Below are 18,057 nucleotides of genomic sequence, written 5' to 3'. Positions count from 1 at the left end.
ATTAGATTATAACCCAAGTCATAAAATACATGTCTATGAAAACATACATACATACATATATACATAAATGGAAGAAGAGATATTCTCTTGCAAAGAAGAATTCTAAATAGTTTATGTAGATACTCCTGATGTAGCATAAATCCCCAACACTTAAGTGTAGGCTATGTTTATTAACTTGCTTCCAAAGAGTAACATTATGGAAAGTGGAAGGGGAGAGGGAGTGTAACTTCACAGTGGAGAAGCCTAGCAAACACTATCTTAGTCAGGTGATCAAGGTTAACATCATCAGTTATATCATTTTGATGGCACTTTTCACCAATACGATGTGATGAGAAAGGCACTTCACCTCTTTAGTCTTCCTCCCCAAAATCCATAAACCTAGTCTAAGCATGAGAGAAACATCAAACAAATCTGAATTGAGGAGCATTCTACAAAGTACCTGACTGATTCTCCTCAAAACTGTCAAGGTCATCAAAAACAAAAACACTTGCACATTAAACCTAACCAGGGTGACAGCCTGATATTTTATAAGATTTAAATAGGACCCAGTGTCTTATAATACTAACAATGTCCAAGATATAATCAAAAATCACTCAACATATCAAGAACCAGAAGATCACAACCCGAATGAGCAAAACCAATCAACAGATGCCAACACCAACATCACTCACATGTTGGAATTATATGATAAGGATTTTAATAAAGCAGCCATAATTAAATGCTTCAAGAAGCAGTTATGAACACTACTGAAACAAATGAATAATAGAAAATCTCAGCAAAGAAATAGAAGTTATAACAATGAATCAAATAGAGATAATAACATTGAAAAAATAAAACAACCAAAATTAAAAACTCACTGGCTGGGTTCAACTGCAGAATGCAAATGGCAGGAAAGAATCAGTGAACTCGAACACAGACAAATAGAATTGACCCAGTCTGAACAAAAAGAAAATAGACTGAAAAAAATGAGCAAAGCCACAACACTTGTGACAATAATAAAAGATCTAACATGTACGTCATCTGGGTCCCAGAAAGAAAGGAGCAGGAGTGTGGCACTGAAAAAATATTCAAGTAAATAAAAGCTGAAAACCCCCAAAATCTGGCAAAAAGCATAAGCTTACAGGGTTCACATGATTTTATGTTCTATTTTTGCACCTGCCTGTGAGTCTGTAATTATTTCAAATAAAAAGAGAAAAAAAGGCATTTAATCACCTCAAATCCTCTTCTGTTTGTGATTACCTCAGGGATATAAAGCTATAAAAGAGTAGCTATAATTTAAGTCCCTATTATGTACAAAGCCGATTATATTATAATGTGATCCTAAGAATCCTAAGAAGTGATGATGATGATTATAATAATAATAACCTAATGTTTTAGGGCTTGTTATGTGCCAGGCATTGTGCTAAGTACTTGACAGTCTTTATTGCAATGAGTTATCAAAACAGTCTTATGACCTAGACACTACTAATTATCTCCATTGTACAGATAAGGAAACTGCTGACAAGTGGAATTTATTAGTTTGACCCAGGTCACATCATACACAAGTTTCACAATAGGGACAAGAACCCAGATTTTTTTAAAAATGAGTTTTCAAAAAAGCAATAAATTTAAATTAAATCTATGACTAAGTGAGAATTAGGTCACATTACCGAAGTGTAAATTATAGAATATTTAAGAGGAAATGAGATTTAATTCCTGTAATACTTTTACATTGTTAAGCTGCATTAGGAAGTTTTCTTAAAAACCTTCAGCCTAGCTGTTACCATATACTCTAAGTCAATCAAGTAACAAACCTGACAAAGGAACTTAGGTTAATATCTATTCCAGTACTAGTACCAAGCAGCTTTAATATGGGTAGAGATATTTTAACATAAGTAAACTAGCAGCATCATTCAGTTTCACTGAAGGCAGCATGATGCGATGAAAAGAGCGCAAGCGATGAGATCAGATCTCAGATTTCTCAACTGAAAAACTGAGATAACCACTCTTACCCAAACACTACTGAGGACTTTAATGCTGGAGTGTTTTGCAAACACCATACAGTAAGAGTATGTAAGTTTAATACTTGACCAAGAAATGTAAATGTCTGAAATTGCATAATATGGGTCTCAGCAAGTAAAAGCACCTTTTCAATTCCTCTAAGTTGTAAAGAGAAACATACCTCATCATAGTGAGGAAAACTCATCGAAAACCACTCGCTCTTTCCTTATCCATAGGATTCCTGGCATTTTGGACAACAAAGATTATTGTCTAAGTATCATTTCCACTTGTTACCAGCATATTTTGCATTAAAACATGTATATTTACGCACAGATGTGAGCATGCACACAATATCAATTTTTATTACCTCCTTTCACCTTGATAGCTGATGGAGAAGTAACAAATGATAAAGCACTCCATATTGGTTCCACCTGCTGTCAATCTCTCTGACCATGAGCTTCCTCTCATCCTGGATCATCCAGTGTGTGTGTGTGTGTGTGTGTGTGTGTGTGTGTGTGTGTGTGTGTGTGTGTGTGTGTGTGTGTGTGTGTGTGTGTGTGTGTGTGTGTGTGTGTGTGTGTGTGAGTCTGAGAGCATGTTAAGTGTGAAATAGAAAATTTAATAAAAATAGTCATTTTTTACCATTTTCATGAAGTTGCCTTGTGAAATTTTTATTTCAGCACCAATCTTAGCAAATAAGACTACTGGGAAAGCTTTTTTCTCATGGCCCAGTGATACACTCCATTGGAATGCAGAACCTTTTGTATGAGGTTTAAATCAATACACGAATTCTCTATTTTACAGAGGCAGTGAATTACAACTAGGGGTCATAAAGGACCCCAGCCCTGATAAAACTTCTTTCCTAGGGCATGTACGAGCATACATGGATGGCAGGGTGGGAGGAGAGATAGGGTTGAATCATCATGGAAGCCCCTAGTGTAAGTCTCTTCTTTGGCCTTTGTGCAAGCACGCTGGTCAAAAGGAGTGGATGAATAGTGTTCAGGTTCCGGTGCTTTATGAAACCATATTCTATGTGTAAGAGTACCTGTGGCCTGTAAAAAGAAAGGCAATTCTGGCTGAGGCACACAGGGGTGAGGTGCCATAAGCAGCTTTGAAGGAGGCTGGGAGTGAAGACACATTCACACATGTTAAAGTGTTCCATATAAAGCTGTAATTTATATTCCTTTTTAAAAGATTATCTGCTTTCAAATAGTTAGCTACATGCTGCACATAGCTGTGTGGTAACTGAAAAATCAAATCTGTTATATACTTATGAATGATATATAATTTCATGTGATTTTCATCTTCTGTATTTATTTCTGTTTTCCAAATATTTTAATTTAATGACGCATTTATTGGCCAGTGAACAAAATGGCCTGTGATGAGCACTGAGCCTGGTGTACACAGCTACAAGGCTAATGAATGCGCTCAGCAGTGTGGAACACCAGAGTCAGAGTCACTTTATTTTCTTCTTCATTAACCAGGCTTGCCACTAACGTAAGTATTGCTGGTGAACTTGCCACTTAGCCCTCCTTAATATTTGCAGAAGTCTTGGAGATTCTGTTATTAAAATGCAAAGTATATGATTTCACTTTTTGTAAATTAGAAACAAATTAGGGGGACAATTATTAATAATTTAATAAGAATTTACTGCACCCTTACTGTATACCAGTTTTGAGTGCTTAAGATATAAACTTGATAATAAAAATAATAAAGATAGACATACCTATATAGCACTTATTATGTGCCATGTTTATTTCAAGAACTTTACATAAACCAGTTAAATCTTCATAATAATCTATGAGGTAATTGTACAATTATTACCATATTTTTACAGGTATGAAAACTGAGACACATAAAGTAACTTGCACAAGGTCACCCAACTAATTTGAATCCAAGCAGCCTGGCTTCAAAGACTAACCACTCTGCCATATGATATATAATACTAAATATTATAATTTACACTATAAATTATTATGTACCCCAAAATGAAATTTTGTTGTATTTATGTATTTCAGTATTTTCCCTTGGAATACCAAAATTCTAACAATGCCCAACAGCCAGCTCAACAATCCCTCTAGGACCATGTTAATGACATACTTTTTAAGAATAGTTACAAAAAGAATTAAGGTAAAATTCTATTTTTAGTTACACTTGAGCCCTAAACCCTAATACAGGTCTCTCTGGCATGTGGGCAAAAGCTGATGGCTTATCCTCAAGGCCTAAAGGACCTCTACACTAGGCTAAACCCAAATCAAATGAACCTCCATCCCACCACAAGCTATGGGAGTGATTATAGTATCAAATTGTATTCCTGAGAAGAGATGAAAGAGAAATATAAAAAGCAGTCCCTGACATCAGGAAGCTGGCCTGGTACTCACAACTAGGCCATGTTATTCTAGTGTAGATAAACCAACTCACAGAATACCAACCTCAGAAAAGGTTACTCTGGGACCACAATAAAATGAGACAAAGCAAGGTCTCTTAATTTTGTCTAAGCACAGACAAAAACAAGGTCACTTTGACATCCACAAAATACCAAACACCCTTGTCATTCTACCTAAAATGAGTAGCTAAACCTCTTTATCAAGTACTGCCTTATCTTTGTTCTATTTTCTCCCCCCATAGATAAGATTTATTGAGCTACCAATACCCCCACTTCCTTAGACCATATACCAAATCATGCAACCAAAGCCCAAATCCTGAAGTATGTTTTCTAACACCCACTTACTGATAACATACTACGGTTCTCTGTCACAGCAATGATGAATAAACCCAACTTGTTCAACTACTGGTATGTCCCTGGTGGTCTTTGGCTGGAGGCCACTGACATAACAGATACAGCAAATGGGACTGGCCTGCCCTTACAGAAAGCCCAGAAGCAGCTTTACTGCTCTATTTCATGAAGGCAAGATAAAGGGACAGGAGGGACTTCAAAATGTCTGATATTCCTCCCTGAAATAGCAAGAAAGATACACCCATGTTCCTGACTTTTTAATGCATAGTAACAGCAACCACTATTAAAAGGGGCCCAATTTTTGTGTGTGGGAGGGGTTTAGAGGGAGTCAGGAATTTAATAGAGGTCAAGATTAATGGTGGTGAAAAGTGTGAAAAAGTCTACATTTATCAAGTATACACTGTAAATGTTTCCTGATTTAGGTTCCCCTATAATCGTAAGTTGTCTGTTTCCCAATATCCTGTCAACTATTACAACCCCAGAGAAAAGCAAGTGAGCATCTACCCCTAACCCTGGGAGAAAGATACAATATTAGAGGAAGGTCCTGTCCAGATAGGAAAAGGAGAGAAAAAATCCCATACCTTCCTCCCCAGTTGATTGTAGAGATGAGACAGTGGTAAGAAATGCAGGCAATGTTATAAACTTACCTCTTTGAGCCAAAATCCGAAGGAAGAGGTATGTTCAATAGTGGAAGAATAAGTCACGAGCAGAGGGGCTTTTGTTCCATTTTCATTTTATAATTCTGTGGGATCACATCACAACCACCTGGGATGGAAGAGTGGCTAGGCAGCAATAACGAGATAGAGTTAGCACTTCCTAGCCACTCTCAGCTCTCACATGGCATGGAAGAGATTAAGAAGTTTGCTGTTGGGCTTCCCTGGTGGCGCAGTGGTTGAGAGTCCGCCTGCCGATGCAGGGGACACGGGTTCGTGCACCAGTCTGGGAAGATCCCACATGCTGCGGAGCGGCTGGGCCTGTGAGCCATGGCCGCTGAGCCTGCAAGTCTGGAGCCTGTGCTCCGCAACGGGAGAGGCCACAACAGTGAGAGGCCCGCGTACCGCAAAAAAAAAAAAAAAAAAAAGAAGTTTGCTGTTATCCCAGAGGGATAGATGTGTCCTTCACAGAGTTTGCCAAAGGGGGCAGCCAAATTTCTGGGTTTCCACACTTGAGGAAGGCAAAATCAGCTCTGGGACAAAGTCAGCTCTCTGACCAACCACATCCCATTGTCCCCAGTCAGTGCACCCCCAACCAATGTCATAAAGCAATATAAGCCCCTATACATCCAGATGACCTTGTGGAAGAGTAGGTAAATCTGAAATATAGACTAACAGACATAAGCCTGTTATTTTTGGAGTGTTTTAATTATTAAATGGCAATGAATTTACTGGATTGATTAAAATTGAGATTTTTGTTTCCCTGCAGCCCTGGGAGGTGGAGGTGGACTCATGATTAAGACTAGATCAGTTGTAAACAATAAAAAAAAGATACACTTTCTTTGCCCCTCTAAGCAGAGTTTTAGTAAATTTGCAGGCATATATAAACACAGAAAAAGAAGAGTAGAAAATTAATCAAAACATAAGCAATGCTTATCTTTGGAGAATGGGTATATGGTTTTCGGTAATCCAATAAACATATTACTTTTACAATTAAAAAAAGATCACTTTTATAACATAAATCACTGAAATTTTTATTCATTTTATTTTGTGGTGAAGGAACATGAAAAATATTTTCAGAATGATAAAGTGATCACTTTCAATGAATGATTAAGTACTATAGGAAAAGAGAAATTATACACTGTAATTACAGTTTACACAATTACACAGAGCAATATGTGGCAATCTTTGGAGAATACTGTGATTAACACTTCACTGATAACCTCAATATGAATAAGTTTCATTATTTATCATGGTCACATAAAATACAAGAACTTATGAACAAGCTGTTATTAACAATAAATGTGGTTTTGCCTGAAATTCTTAACTATATACAGGCTTTTTCTTAAGCATTCAAGTTTTAAATTCTATTGCATTTTTATTGCAAATTGAAGCAGGCACAATAAAATTAAACCCACTAGCTAAAGTCCTAAGAAAACACAAATGCAAGAAACAAACAACAGGAAAAGAACCTTGGGTTGGTTCCCCAAGATTTTCTTTTGGAATAAATATTGATCTCATTTAGCATTTCTGATAATATTCACAGCTACAGATTAATACCTACATGACAAAAGGACTTCAGAAGGATTAAACTACACATTATATTAATATGTCTTAAATCATTTACCACAGTAAATACTTTCTTGAAGATATTCTACTACTAAAATGCAAGGTCAAATGAATTAGTATTTGAACTTCTCATATTCTGAGACATACATTTTAACTGACACTACAAGAAAAATTAAGAACACAAGATGTAATTAACTTCTTATAACTTGAGTAACTAGATCTAGGGCAATTAATTTCAGGGCCATGTACACTCTGCTTTAGCGATCAATGTCTTCTACTATTGCTTCAAGATTTTTGCAACAGGCTTTAACTTCCTCAATTGCAGCCATCCAATTATCGTAAATAATTTTGTCATAAATTTCATCATTAACTTCCCTAACTACCCCCTCCTGCTGAGATTCAAGTGCATCACCTGAGAAAAATAATACTGATCTTGGGATTATGTAAGTACGTAAATTGTGACCAAGTAGAAAATCATCATTTCCATCCTTTCCCTTTGAGTTGATTCCTTGAGTAAAGAAATTGAAGAATGAATCCTTGGGGAAATCTTCAGTCACAGTTCGGATTGTTCCCCAGATCCGGTGTTTCTGCTTTTTCTTGACTGTTTTCAAAGTGACATTCTTTCCTTCATTCCAATCTATTTTACAGCCTATGCAATACTCAATCGCGGTTCCCCTATAGGGATGGGGATCATAATATGCTAGCCTTGACTTCAGCACATAGGTCTTTGTCAACAGCTCATTTTTGAAATATTCATTTGGTTTGAAGTGAAATTCTAGCGTGAAACTGAGAGGTTCACCAGGATCTGAAAGCTTCACTTTAATATCTGTCAGGAGCTTCAGAATAGGCTCATCATATTTCTTAATCAAAGGAGTGAGTATGTCAACGTTTTTTAAGACAGTCAGCCAAAAATCAGGAATTCCTTTAGGATCCTCTTCTTTATTCTCATCTCCAGCTGCCTCGGTGTCGTCGTCATCATTGTCGTCGTCATCATCATCATCCTCTTCAATAGCATAATCATAATAATCTTCTTCACAACCGTCATCCTCATGTAGGTAGTCATGTAGCACACCCTCCTCAATACCACACATCTCTTCCTCATCATACATCTCATCATCATAGCCCTCAGAGTCTGATTTATATTCACATTCCTCTTTTGTAGGTTCATAGATTGCATTGATTATCTGACGTCTTTTTTCCAATAAAGGTTGATACATTTCAGCAAACTTTCTTTCAATACCATGAAATTCCCTTAGGAATTTGGATTCTAGATTGGCCACTCTAGTTTGAAGCTTTTTGAGGGCTAACACACGGTATTTAATTTTCACAGGTAGACTTTCAACAAAGTCTGTATCTAAAAGATAACCGATAAGTCCTTTTGGACGGTCTGGGTCTGAGTCCTCATCAGCATCTTCACCTTTTTCCCCGCCATCCCCGGACTCAGCAGCAGCCTCTTCACCTTTTCCCCCTTCTTCCCCAGGCCCCGCGGCGGCTTCTTCACCGCGCTCCCCATCATCTCCAGGCCCAGCGGCGGCATCTTCACCGCGCTCCGGCTGTTCCCTGGGCCCCTCCATCATTACCTTATCACCAGTCTCTTCTTGACTGGATTCTAACAGTTCCTTGTGGTCGGCTGACTCGGCCATTTTTCAAAGGACCTCACACGCCTAAGGTGGCTACCGCCAAGATCAGGAGACCTGACCTCCGCAAGGAAAGACTCACCGGAATATCAGAAGCGGCGGTGGCTGGGGCAGAGGTGGAACGTGCGGTAGTGGTCGGACTGCGATACGGGAGCCGGGAGCGACTGTCGAGGCTGCTGCCAGGATGAAGACGGTGCTGAGGCTGTGAGAACCGGACAGAGGCAGCGGTGGCCGGGCTGGGGTGCAGAGAGTAGCAATGGCCGCAGTGACCGGCCCTGCAGGAGCAGGCCAGAGACTGCAGAGAGCCGCAGTGGGCTGATGTCCTCCGCAAGCAGCAGCTGCTGCAAGTAAAAACGGTGCCGCAATATGATTACGCAGCTGTCTCTCGGCTAGATTTTCTTGTTGCAAATAGCTTGCTGCGTCACACCCTCCCTCCCCCACGACTCTATTCTAATTTCATTTGCTGGGCTGACGTGATTGACAAACTATGAGCCAATAAATTAATAGATTTATCAAGTTTCTAACTCTGCTCACTTTCCCAGGTTCTCTAATATGGCTGATTCATCCACCTCCCACTCGTCCCACACCACCACCCAAGTTTTCTAGAAACCAGGTTTTATTAGTTTATCCTTTCAGTTTTCAACTGGTATTATATTTTTATAATTTCAAAAGAGTTAAGAGAAAGTAGTAACTAAAATGTTAGACAAGGCATTCACCCATCCTAAATCTGTCCCTTTGATTTTAGCCCTGGGCTCTGGGAAGGAGAGAGGTGGGGGGGGGGACTTATAAAAAGAGGTTAGAAGGGAAAACACTAAAAAAATTAGCAAATGCTGGTCTCAGGGTGGTGTAACTGCCAGTGATTTAAATATTCTATATTCTGGTTTTCTGTACTTTCCACAAGCTGTATGATAAGTGAGCAATAATTTGAGATTGGAAAATCCTCCTTACCGTTTCCTGGGGTAGGGAGTGGGGACAGGAAGGAGTTTAGATGGTTAGATGGAGGTTGGGTTAAAGAGGGCCTGTGATGAAGAGCCAAAATGCTGTATCCCACTATATAGCAAGTGAACACACAAGACTATAAACCAGTTGTCTAGCTTATAGTCAGTAACCCAGTCCTAATACTGACTTGCCTCTTCCTCTTTCTTGATGCTGGGTTTAAAGCCATTGGGAATTTTTAAAAGAAATGCTCAAATGTAAATTTATATATATATATATATATTTAAATCTTAACATTTGCTTGACAAATGTTATCGAAAATAATCTAAATCTCAGCATTAAAGACATGGTTAGATATATGTTAGAGTGTTCATAGGATGGAATACTATGCAATCATTTAAAATTTTCCTTTGGGTAGGAATCATTGGTGATGTTTACTTTGTCCATATTTCTAATGCTGATTATTTATTAATTGAACAATTAAAAATGTTTGACTGTCTTTTCCAGATTTGAACACTAATTTCTATCGTGCTACTATCACAGAGATAAACACTGTTTACATATTGTTGTATTTCTTTACAGATTCTTTCAGTATGTAGGTAAATTTTTCTTTTTACTTAATCTCTCTGTACTGTTTATCATTACATTATTTACAAAATTCAATTTTCAGGCTCATGTATCAATCTGGGTAGTTCTATAGTTAAGAGTCCTGCATTTCCGGTTTTCTTTTTCTGGTTCTGTAGTAGCAACATTCCTTGTAGTTTTCTGATAATAAATACAGTATATGCTTATTTTTTAAATTTTGGAAAATAAGGAAATTTTTAGAGCATAGCTGAAATCACTACTAATCTCACAACCCTGAGAGAACTAATGTGAACATTTCGGTCCTTTTCTTTCTGACCTGTTTATATAAGTGTTGTGTTTAGGCTAGAGGTTTTTTTAAAGTAAAACTGGGATAGACTCATAAATTTTTCCTCTCATTAACATATTCCAATGTTCTTAGTTTCTAAAAATGTAATTTTAGAAGAAAATCCACTTATTTAAATATACTATGTAAACTAAACTATTAAAGGCAAAGAGAAAGTATGTTCATCTAATTTTAAGATTGAAGAGTCCTTCATAGTCATACATGCAGCCACAGAAACCACAAAGGGAATGGTGTGATTTCATTACATGAAACAAAAGTATATGAAACCAAAAGCATAGACAATGAAAGAAAAAAAATAGATAAATTGGACTTCAAATTAGAAACATTTGTGTATCAAAGGATACTATCAAAAGAGTTAAAAGGCAACCCAGGGAATGGGAGAAAATACTTACAAGTCATATATCTGATAGAGGATTAACATAGAGAATATATTAAGGACTCCTACAACTCAACAACAACAAAAACCCAAAGAACTCAATTAAAAAATTGGCAAGAGGGCTTCCCTGGTGGCGCAGTGGTTGAGAGTCCGCCTGCCGATGCAGGGGACACGGGTTCATGCCCCGGTCTGGGAAGATCCCACATGCCATGGAGCGGCTGGGCCCGTGAGCCATGGCTGCTGAGCCTGCATGTCCGGAGCCTGTGCTCCGCAGCGGGAGAGGCCACAGGAGTGAGAGGCCCACGTACTGCAAAAAAAAAAAAATTGGCAGGAGTCTTCAATAGACATTTCTACAAAGAAGAGATACAAATGACACATGAAAAAATGCTCAACATCATTAATTAGGGAAATGCAAATTGAAAAAACAATAAGATACTACCTCACATCCAATAGGCTAGCTATTATGAAAATAATAAAATAATGAAAACAAAAAATAACGTGTCAGCAAAGATTTGGAGAAATTGGAAACTTTGTGTATTGCTGAGGAACATAAAATGGTGCAGCAGCTGTGGAATGCAGTATGTCAGATCCTCAAAAAAAAAAATAAACAGAACTACCATATGATCCAGCAATTCCACTGCTGGGTATATACCCAAAAGAATTGAAAGCAGGGTCTCAGATATTTTTCCACCAATGTTCGTAGCAGCATTTTTCACAATAGCCAAAAGTTAGAAACAATTTATATGTCCCTTGACAGAGGAATAAACAAAATGTAGTATTTTTATACAATGGAATATTATTCAGCCTTTGAAAAGAATGAAACTCTGACACATGCTACAACATGGATTATTAACCTGGAAGACATTATGCTAAGTGAAATGATCCAGACACAAAAAGACAAATACTGTATAATTCCACTTATATGAGGTACATAGACTAGACAAATTCGTAGAGACAGAAGGCAGAATGGTGGTTGCCAGAGCCTAGGGGCAGGTGAAAATGGGCATTTTTATTTAATGGGTACAGAGTTTTAGTTCAGAAAAATGAAAACATTCTGGATGGTGATGATAGTTGCACAGTAATGTGAATGTACTTAATGCCACTGAACTGTATAACTAAAAATGGTTAAAATAGTAAATTTTATGTTATGTATATTTTACCATAAAATGCTGAAAACAACAAACCAACAAACAAAAACATAAACAATAAGTAAAATGAGCACTAAGCAAAAATAGGTAAAATATGTATAACACACATATATATACAAAATAAATGATTACTACATAAAGAGAATTGAAATGCCTATAATTTTTAAAAAACTGAGTATTCCAAACTTTGACAAGTATGTAGAGAAACTGGAACTCTCAGATATTGCTACAAACAAATTAGTATTAAAAATGTTCATGTCAGCTTTATTTTTAAAATAACCTCATTGGGTCATATTTTGTATATCATGTAATGCACCCTTTTCAAGTGCATAATTCAATGATCTTAAACTTACCAAGTTGTACAACCACCACCATGGATCAATTTCAGAACATGTTTATCATCCCAATATGATAGTTCATGAACATTTACTGTTAATTTCCATTATACTTCCTACTTCCATTATAGGCAATGTTAATACACTTTCTGTCTTTATAGCTTTATCTTTCTGAATATTTCATATAAGTGGAATCATACAATATGTAGTCTTGTGTGTCTGGCTTCTTACCCTGAGAATAAAGATTTTGAGATTCATGTCATAGCATGTATCCATAGTTGTTTCCTTTTTATTGCTTAATAGGAATTAAGTGCATGGATATACCACACTATGTTTACTTTTTCACCAACTGATAGACATATAGGCTGTTTCCAACTTTGACTGCTATGAATTATGCTACCATGAACATTTGTGTGCAAGTCTTTTTTTTTATTTTAGCCATTGTGGTGAGTATGAAAAGGTATCCTGTTGTGGTTTAATTTGCATTTCTCTAATGATTATTTTTTCATGTGCATATTAGCCATTCACATATATTTTGATATAACATCTTCAAATCTTTTACCCATTTTTATTGGTATGATTATCTTTTTATTATTGAGGTATAAGAGTTCTATGCATTTTCTCCATACAAGTCCTTTATCTGATATGTGTTTTGCAATATTTTCCACCAGTATGCTGCACATACTTTTACACCTACTTAAGATGGTGTTTTTGGAGAGTAAGGGAAGATGGCGGAAGAGTAAGACGCGGAGATCACCTTCCTCTCCACAGATACACCAGAAATACATCTACACGTGGAACAACTCCTGCAGAACACCTACTGAAGGCTGGCAGAAGACCTCAGACCTCCCAAAAGGCAAGAAACTCCCCACGTACCTGGGTAGGGCAAAAGGAAAAAAGAATAAACAGAGACAAAAGAATAGGGACGGCACCTGTACCAGTGGGAGGGAGCTGTGAAGGAGGAAAAGTTTCCACACACTAGGAAGCCCCTTCGCGGGCGGAGACGGCGGGAGGCGGAGGGGGGAGCTTCGAAGCCGCGGAGGAATGCACAGCAACGGGTGCGGAGGGCAAAGCGGGGAGATTCCCGCACAGAGGATCGGTGCCGACCGGCACTCACCAGCCCGAGAGGCTTGTCTGCTCACCCGCCGGGACGGGCGGGGCTGCGAGCTGAGGCTCTGAGGCTAGGGTTTCGGTTTCGGACGGAGCGCAGGGAGAGGACTGGGGTTGGCGGCTTGAACATAGCCTGAAGGGGTTAGTGCACCACAGCTAGCCGGGAGGGAGTCCGGGGAAAAGCCTGCACCTGCCGAAGAGGCAAGAGACTTTTTCTTCCCTCTTTGTTTCCTGGTGCGTGAGGAGAGGGGTTTAAGAACGCTGCTTAAAGGAACTCCAGAGACGGGCGCGAGCCGCGGCTAAAAGCGCGAACCCCAGAGACGGGCGAGAGCCGCGGCTGAAAGCGCGGACCCCAGAGACGGGCGCGAGCCGCGGCTGAAAGCGCGGACCCCAGAGACGGGCGCGAGCCGCGGCTGAAAGCGCGGACCCCAGAGACGGGCGCGAGCCGCGGCTGAAAGCGCGGACCCCAGAGACGGGCGCGAGCCGCGGCTGAGGGCGCTGACTCCAGAGACGGGCGCAAGCCGCGGCTGGAGGCGCGGACCCCAAGGCGGGCGGGAGACGTTGGGGCTGCTGCTGCCGCCACCAAGGGGCCTGTGTGCGAGCGCAGGTCGCTCTCCACTCCCCTCTTCCGCGGAGCCTGTGCAGCCCGCCACTGCCGGGTTCCCGGGATCCGGGGACGACTTCCCCGGGAGAGCGCACGGCGGGCCTCGGGCTGGTGGCCGGACTTTGCCGCCGCAGGCCCGCCCCGCATTCCGTGCCCCTCCCTCCCCGCCGCCGGCCTCCGTACGCCAGAACCCCCGAATCAGCGGCTCCTTTAACCCCGTCCTGTCTGAGCAAAAAACAGACGCCCTCCAGCGACCTACACGCAGAGGAAGGGCCAAATCCAAAGCTGAGCCCCTGTGAGCTGTGAGAACAAAGAAGAGAAAGGGAAATCTCTCCCAGCAGCCTCAGAAGCAGCGGATTAAAGCTCCACAATCAACCTGATGTACCCTGCATCTGTGGAATACATGAATAGACAGCCAATCATCCCAAATTAAGGAGGTGGACTTTGGGAGCAAGATCTATGATTTTTCTCCCTATTCCTCTTTTTGTGAATGTGTATGTGTATGCTTCTGTGTGAGATCTTGTCTGTATAGTCTTGCTTCCACCATTTGTCCTAGGTTCTATCCGTCCATGGTTTTTTCTTAAAATTTTTTTTCTTAATAATCAATTTTAATTTTAAGAACGTTATTATACTTTACCTTCGTCCTTTCTTTCTTTCTTTCTTTCCTTCCTTCCTTCCCTCCTTTAGACAACGAATCATCCCAAATTGAGGAGGTGGTCTCTGACAGCAAGATTTATGATTTTTCCCCCTTTACCTCTTTTTGTGAGGGTGTATGTGTACGCTTCTGTGTAAGACTTTGTCTGTATAGCTTTGCTTCCAACATTTGTCCTAAGGTTCTATCCGTCCCTTTTTTTTTTTTTTTTCTAATTAAGAATTTTTTTAATTCAATAACTTTATTATACTCTATTTTATTTTTACTGTATCTTCTTTCTGTTTTCCCTTCTTTCCCTCCTTCCTTCCTTCCTCCCTCCCTCCTTTCGTTCCTTCTTGCCTTCTTTCCTTCCTTGCTTCTTTCTTTCTTCCTTCCTTCCTTCCTTCCTTCCCTCCTTCCTTCCCTCCTTTAGACAACGAATCATCCCAAATTGAGGAGGTGGTCTCTGACAGCAAGATTTATGATTTTTCCCCCTTTACCTCTTTTTGTGAGGGTGTATGTGTACGCTTCTGTGTGAGACTTTGTCTGTACAGCTTTGCTTCCAACATTTGTCCTAAGGTTCTATCCGTCCCTTTTTTTTTTTTTTCTAATTAAGAATTTTTTTAATTCAATAACTTTATTATACTCTATTTTATTTTTACTGTATCTTCTTTCTGTTTTCCCTTCTTTCCCTCCTTCCTTCCTTCCTCCCTCCCTCCTTTCGTTCCTTCTTGCCTTCTTTCCTTCCTTGCTTCTTTCTTTCTTCCTTCCTTCCTTCCTTCCTTCCCTCCTTCCTTCCCTCCTTTAGACAACGAATCATCCCAAATTGAGGAGGTGGTCTCTGACAGCAAGATTTATGATTTTTCCCCCTTTACCTCTTTTTGTGAGGGTGTATGTGTACGCTTCTGTGTAAGACTTTGTCTGTACAGCTTTGCTTCCAACATTTGTCCTAAGGTTCTATCCGTCCTTTTTTTTTTTCTAATTAAGAATTTTTTAATTCAATAACTTTATTATACTTTATTTTATTTTTACTGTATCTTTTTTGTTTTTCCTTCTTTCCCTCCTTCCTTCCTCCCTCCCTCCCTCCCTCCTTTCGTTCCTTCTTGCCTTTTTTCCTTCTTTGCTTCTTTCTTTCTTTCTTCCTTCCTTCCTTCCTTCCTTCCCTCCTTCCTTCCCTCCTTTCCTTCTTTCTTTCCTCATACGTCTACTAATTCCCTCTACTTTTTCTCCCTTTTATTCTGAGCCGTGTGGATGAAAGGCTCTTGGTGCTCCAGCCAGGAGGCAGGGCTCTGCCTCTGAGGTAGGAGAGCCAACTTCAAGACACTGGTTCACAAGAGACCTCCCAGCTCCAGATAATATCAAACGGCGAAAATCTCCCAGAGACCCCCATCTTAACACCAGCACCCAGCTTCACTCAACGACCAGCAAGCCACAGTGCTGGACAACCTGTGCCAAACAACTAGCAAAACAGGAACACAACCCCACCCATTAGCAGAGAGGCTGCCTAAAATCATAATAAGGCCACAGACACCCCAAAACACACCACCAGACGTGAACCTGCCCACTAGAGAGACAAGATTCAGCCTCTTCCACCACAACACAGGCACTAGTCCCCTCCACCAGGAAGCCTACACAACCCACTGAACCAACCTTAGCCACTGGAGACAGACATCAAAAACAGGAGGAACTACGAACCTGCAGCCTGCAAAAAGGAGACCCCAAACACAGTAAGATAAGCAAAATGAGAAAACAGAAAAACACACAGCAGATAAAGGAGCAAGATAAAAATGCACCAGACCTAACAAATGAAGAGGAAATAGGCAGTCTACCTGAAAAAAGAATTCAGAATAATGATAGTAAGGTTGATCCGAAATCTTGGAGATAGAATGGACAATAGAATGGACAAAATGCAAGAATCAGTTAACAAGGACCTAGAAGAACTAAAGATGAAACAAGCAACGATGAACAACACAATAAATGAAATTAAAAATACTCTAGATGGGATCAATAGCAGAATAACTGAGGCAGAAGAACGGATAAGTGACCTGGAAGATAAAATAGTGGAAATAACTACTGCAGAGCAGAATAAAGAAAAAAGAATGAAAAGAACTGAGGACAGTCTCAGAGACCTCTGGGACAACATTAAACGCACCAACATTCGAATTATAGGGGTTCCAGAAGAAGAAGAGAAAAAGAAAGGGACTGAGAAAATATTTGAAGAGATTATAGTTGAAAACTTCCCTAATATGGGAAAGGAAATAGTTAACCAAGTCCAGGAAGCACAGAGAGTCCCATACAGGATAAATACAAGGAGAAATACGCCAAGACACATATTAATCAAACTGTCAAAAATTAAATACAAAGAAAGCATATTAAAAGCAGCAAGGGAAAAACAACAAATAACACATAAGGGAATCCCCATAAGGTTAACAGCTGATCTTTCAGCAGAAACCCTACAAGCCAGAAGGGAGTGGCAGGACATACTGAAAGTGATGAAGGAGAAAAACCTGCAACCAAGACTACTCTACCCAGCAAGGATCTCATTCAGATTTGATGGAGAAATTAAAACCTTTACAGACAAGCAAAAGCTGAGAGAGTTCAGCACCACCAAACCAGCTTTACAACAAATGCTAAAGGATCTTCTCTAGGCAAGAAACACAAGAGAAGGAAAAGACCTATAATAACGAACCCAAAACAATATAGAAAATGGGAATAGGAACATACATATCGATAATTACCTTAAATGTAAATGGACTAAATGCTCCCACCAAAAGACACAGACTAGCTGAATGGATACAAAAACAAGACCCTTACATATGCTGTCTACAAGAGACCCACTTCAGACCTAGAGACACATACAGACTAAAAGTAAGGGGATGGAAAAAGATATTCCATGCAAATGGAAACCAAAAGAAAGCTGGAGTAGCAATTCTCATATCAGACAAAATAGACTTTAAAATAAGGACTATTAAAAGAGACAAAGAAGGACACTACATAATGATCAAGGGATCGATCCAAGAAGAAGATATAACAATTGTAAATATTTATGCACCCAACATAGGAGCACCTCAATACATAAGGCAAATACTAACAGCCATAAAAGGGGAAATTGACAGTAACACATTCATAGTAGGGGACTTAAACACCCCACTTTCACCCATGGACAGATCATCCAAAATGAAAATAAATAAGGAAACACAAGCTTTAAATGATACATTAAACAAGATGGACTTAATTGATATTTATAGGACACTCCATCCAAAAACAACAGAATACACATTTTTCTCAAGTGCTCACGGAACATTCTCCAGGATAGATCATATCTTGGGTCACAAATCAAGCCTTGGCAAATTTAAGAAAATTGAAATTGTATCAAGTATCTTTTCTGACCACAACGCCATGAGACTAGATAT

The 18,057-nt window shown here is 39.5% G+C and overlaps 1 protein-coding gene across 1 annotated transcript; it reads right to left on the bottom strand.

Moving 5' to 3' along the window:
- Positions 1-6,392: 6,392 nt before the first annotated feature.
- Positions 6,393-9,009, bottom strand: NAP1L2 (nucleosome assembly protein 1 like 2). Its single transcript, XM_004330567.4, has one exon. The coding sequence runs from the start codon at positions 8,580-8,582 to the stop codon at positions 7,197-7,199; it is 1,386 nt and encodes a 461-aa protein (XP_004330615.1). The 5' UTR covers positions 8,583-9,009; the 3' UTR covers positions 6,393-7,196.
- Positions 9,010-18,057: the final 9,048 nt, after the last annotated feature.

This window comes from Tursiops truncatus, chromosome X (assembly GCF_011762595.2).
Source record: "Tursiops truncatus isolate mTurTru1 chromosome X, mTurTru1.mat.Y, whole genome shotgun sequence".
Lineage (NCBI taxonomy): Eukaryota > Metazoa > Chordata > Mammalia > Artiodactyla > Delphinidae > Tursiops > Tursiops truncatus.
The sequence above is the reverse complement of the archived record's forward strand: the minus strand, read 5'-3'. Positions and strand labels throughout refer to the sequence as shown.

Coding starts and splice junctions, on each gene's coding strand:
- NAP1L2 (XM_004330567.4), bottom strand. CDS start 8,582: ATGGCCGAGTCAGCCGACCACAAGGAACTGTTAGAATCCAGTCAAGAA.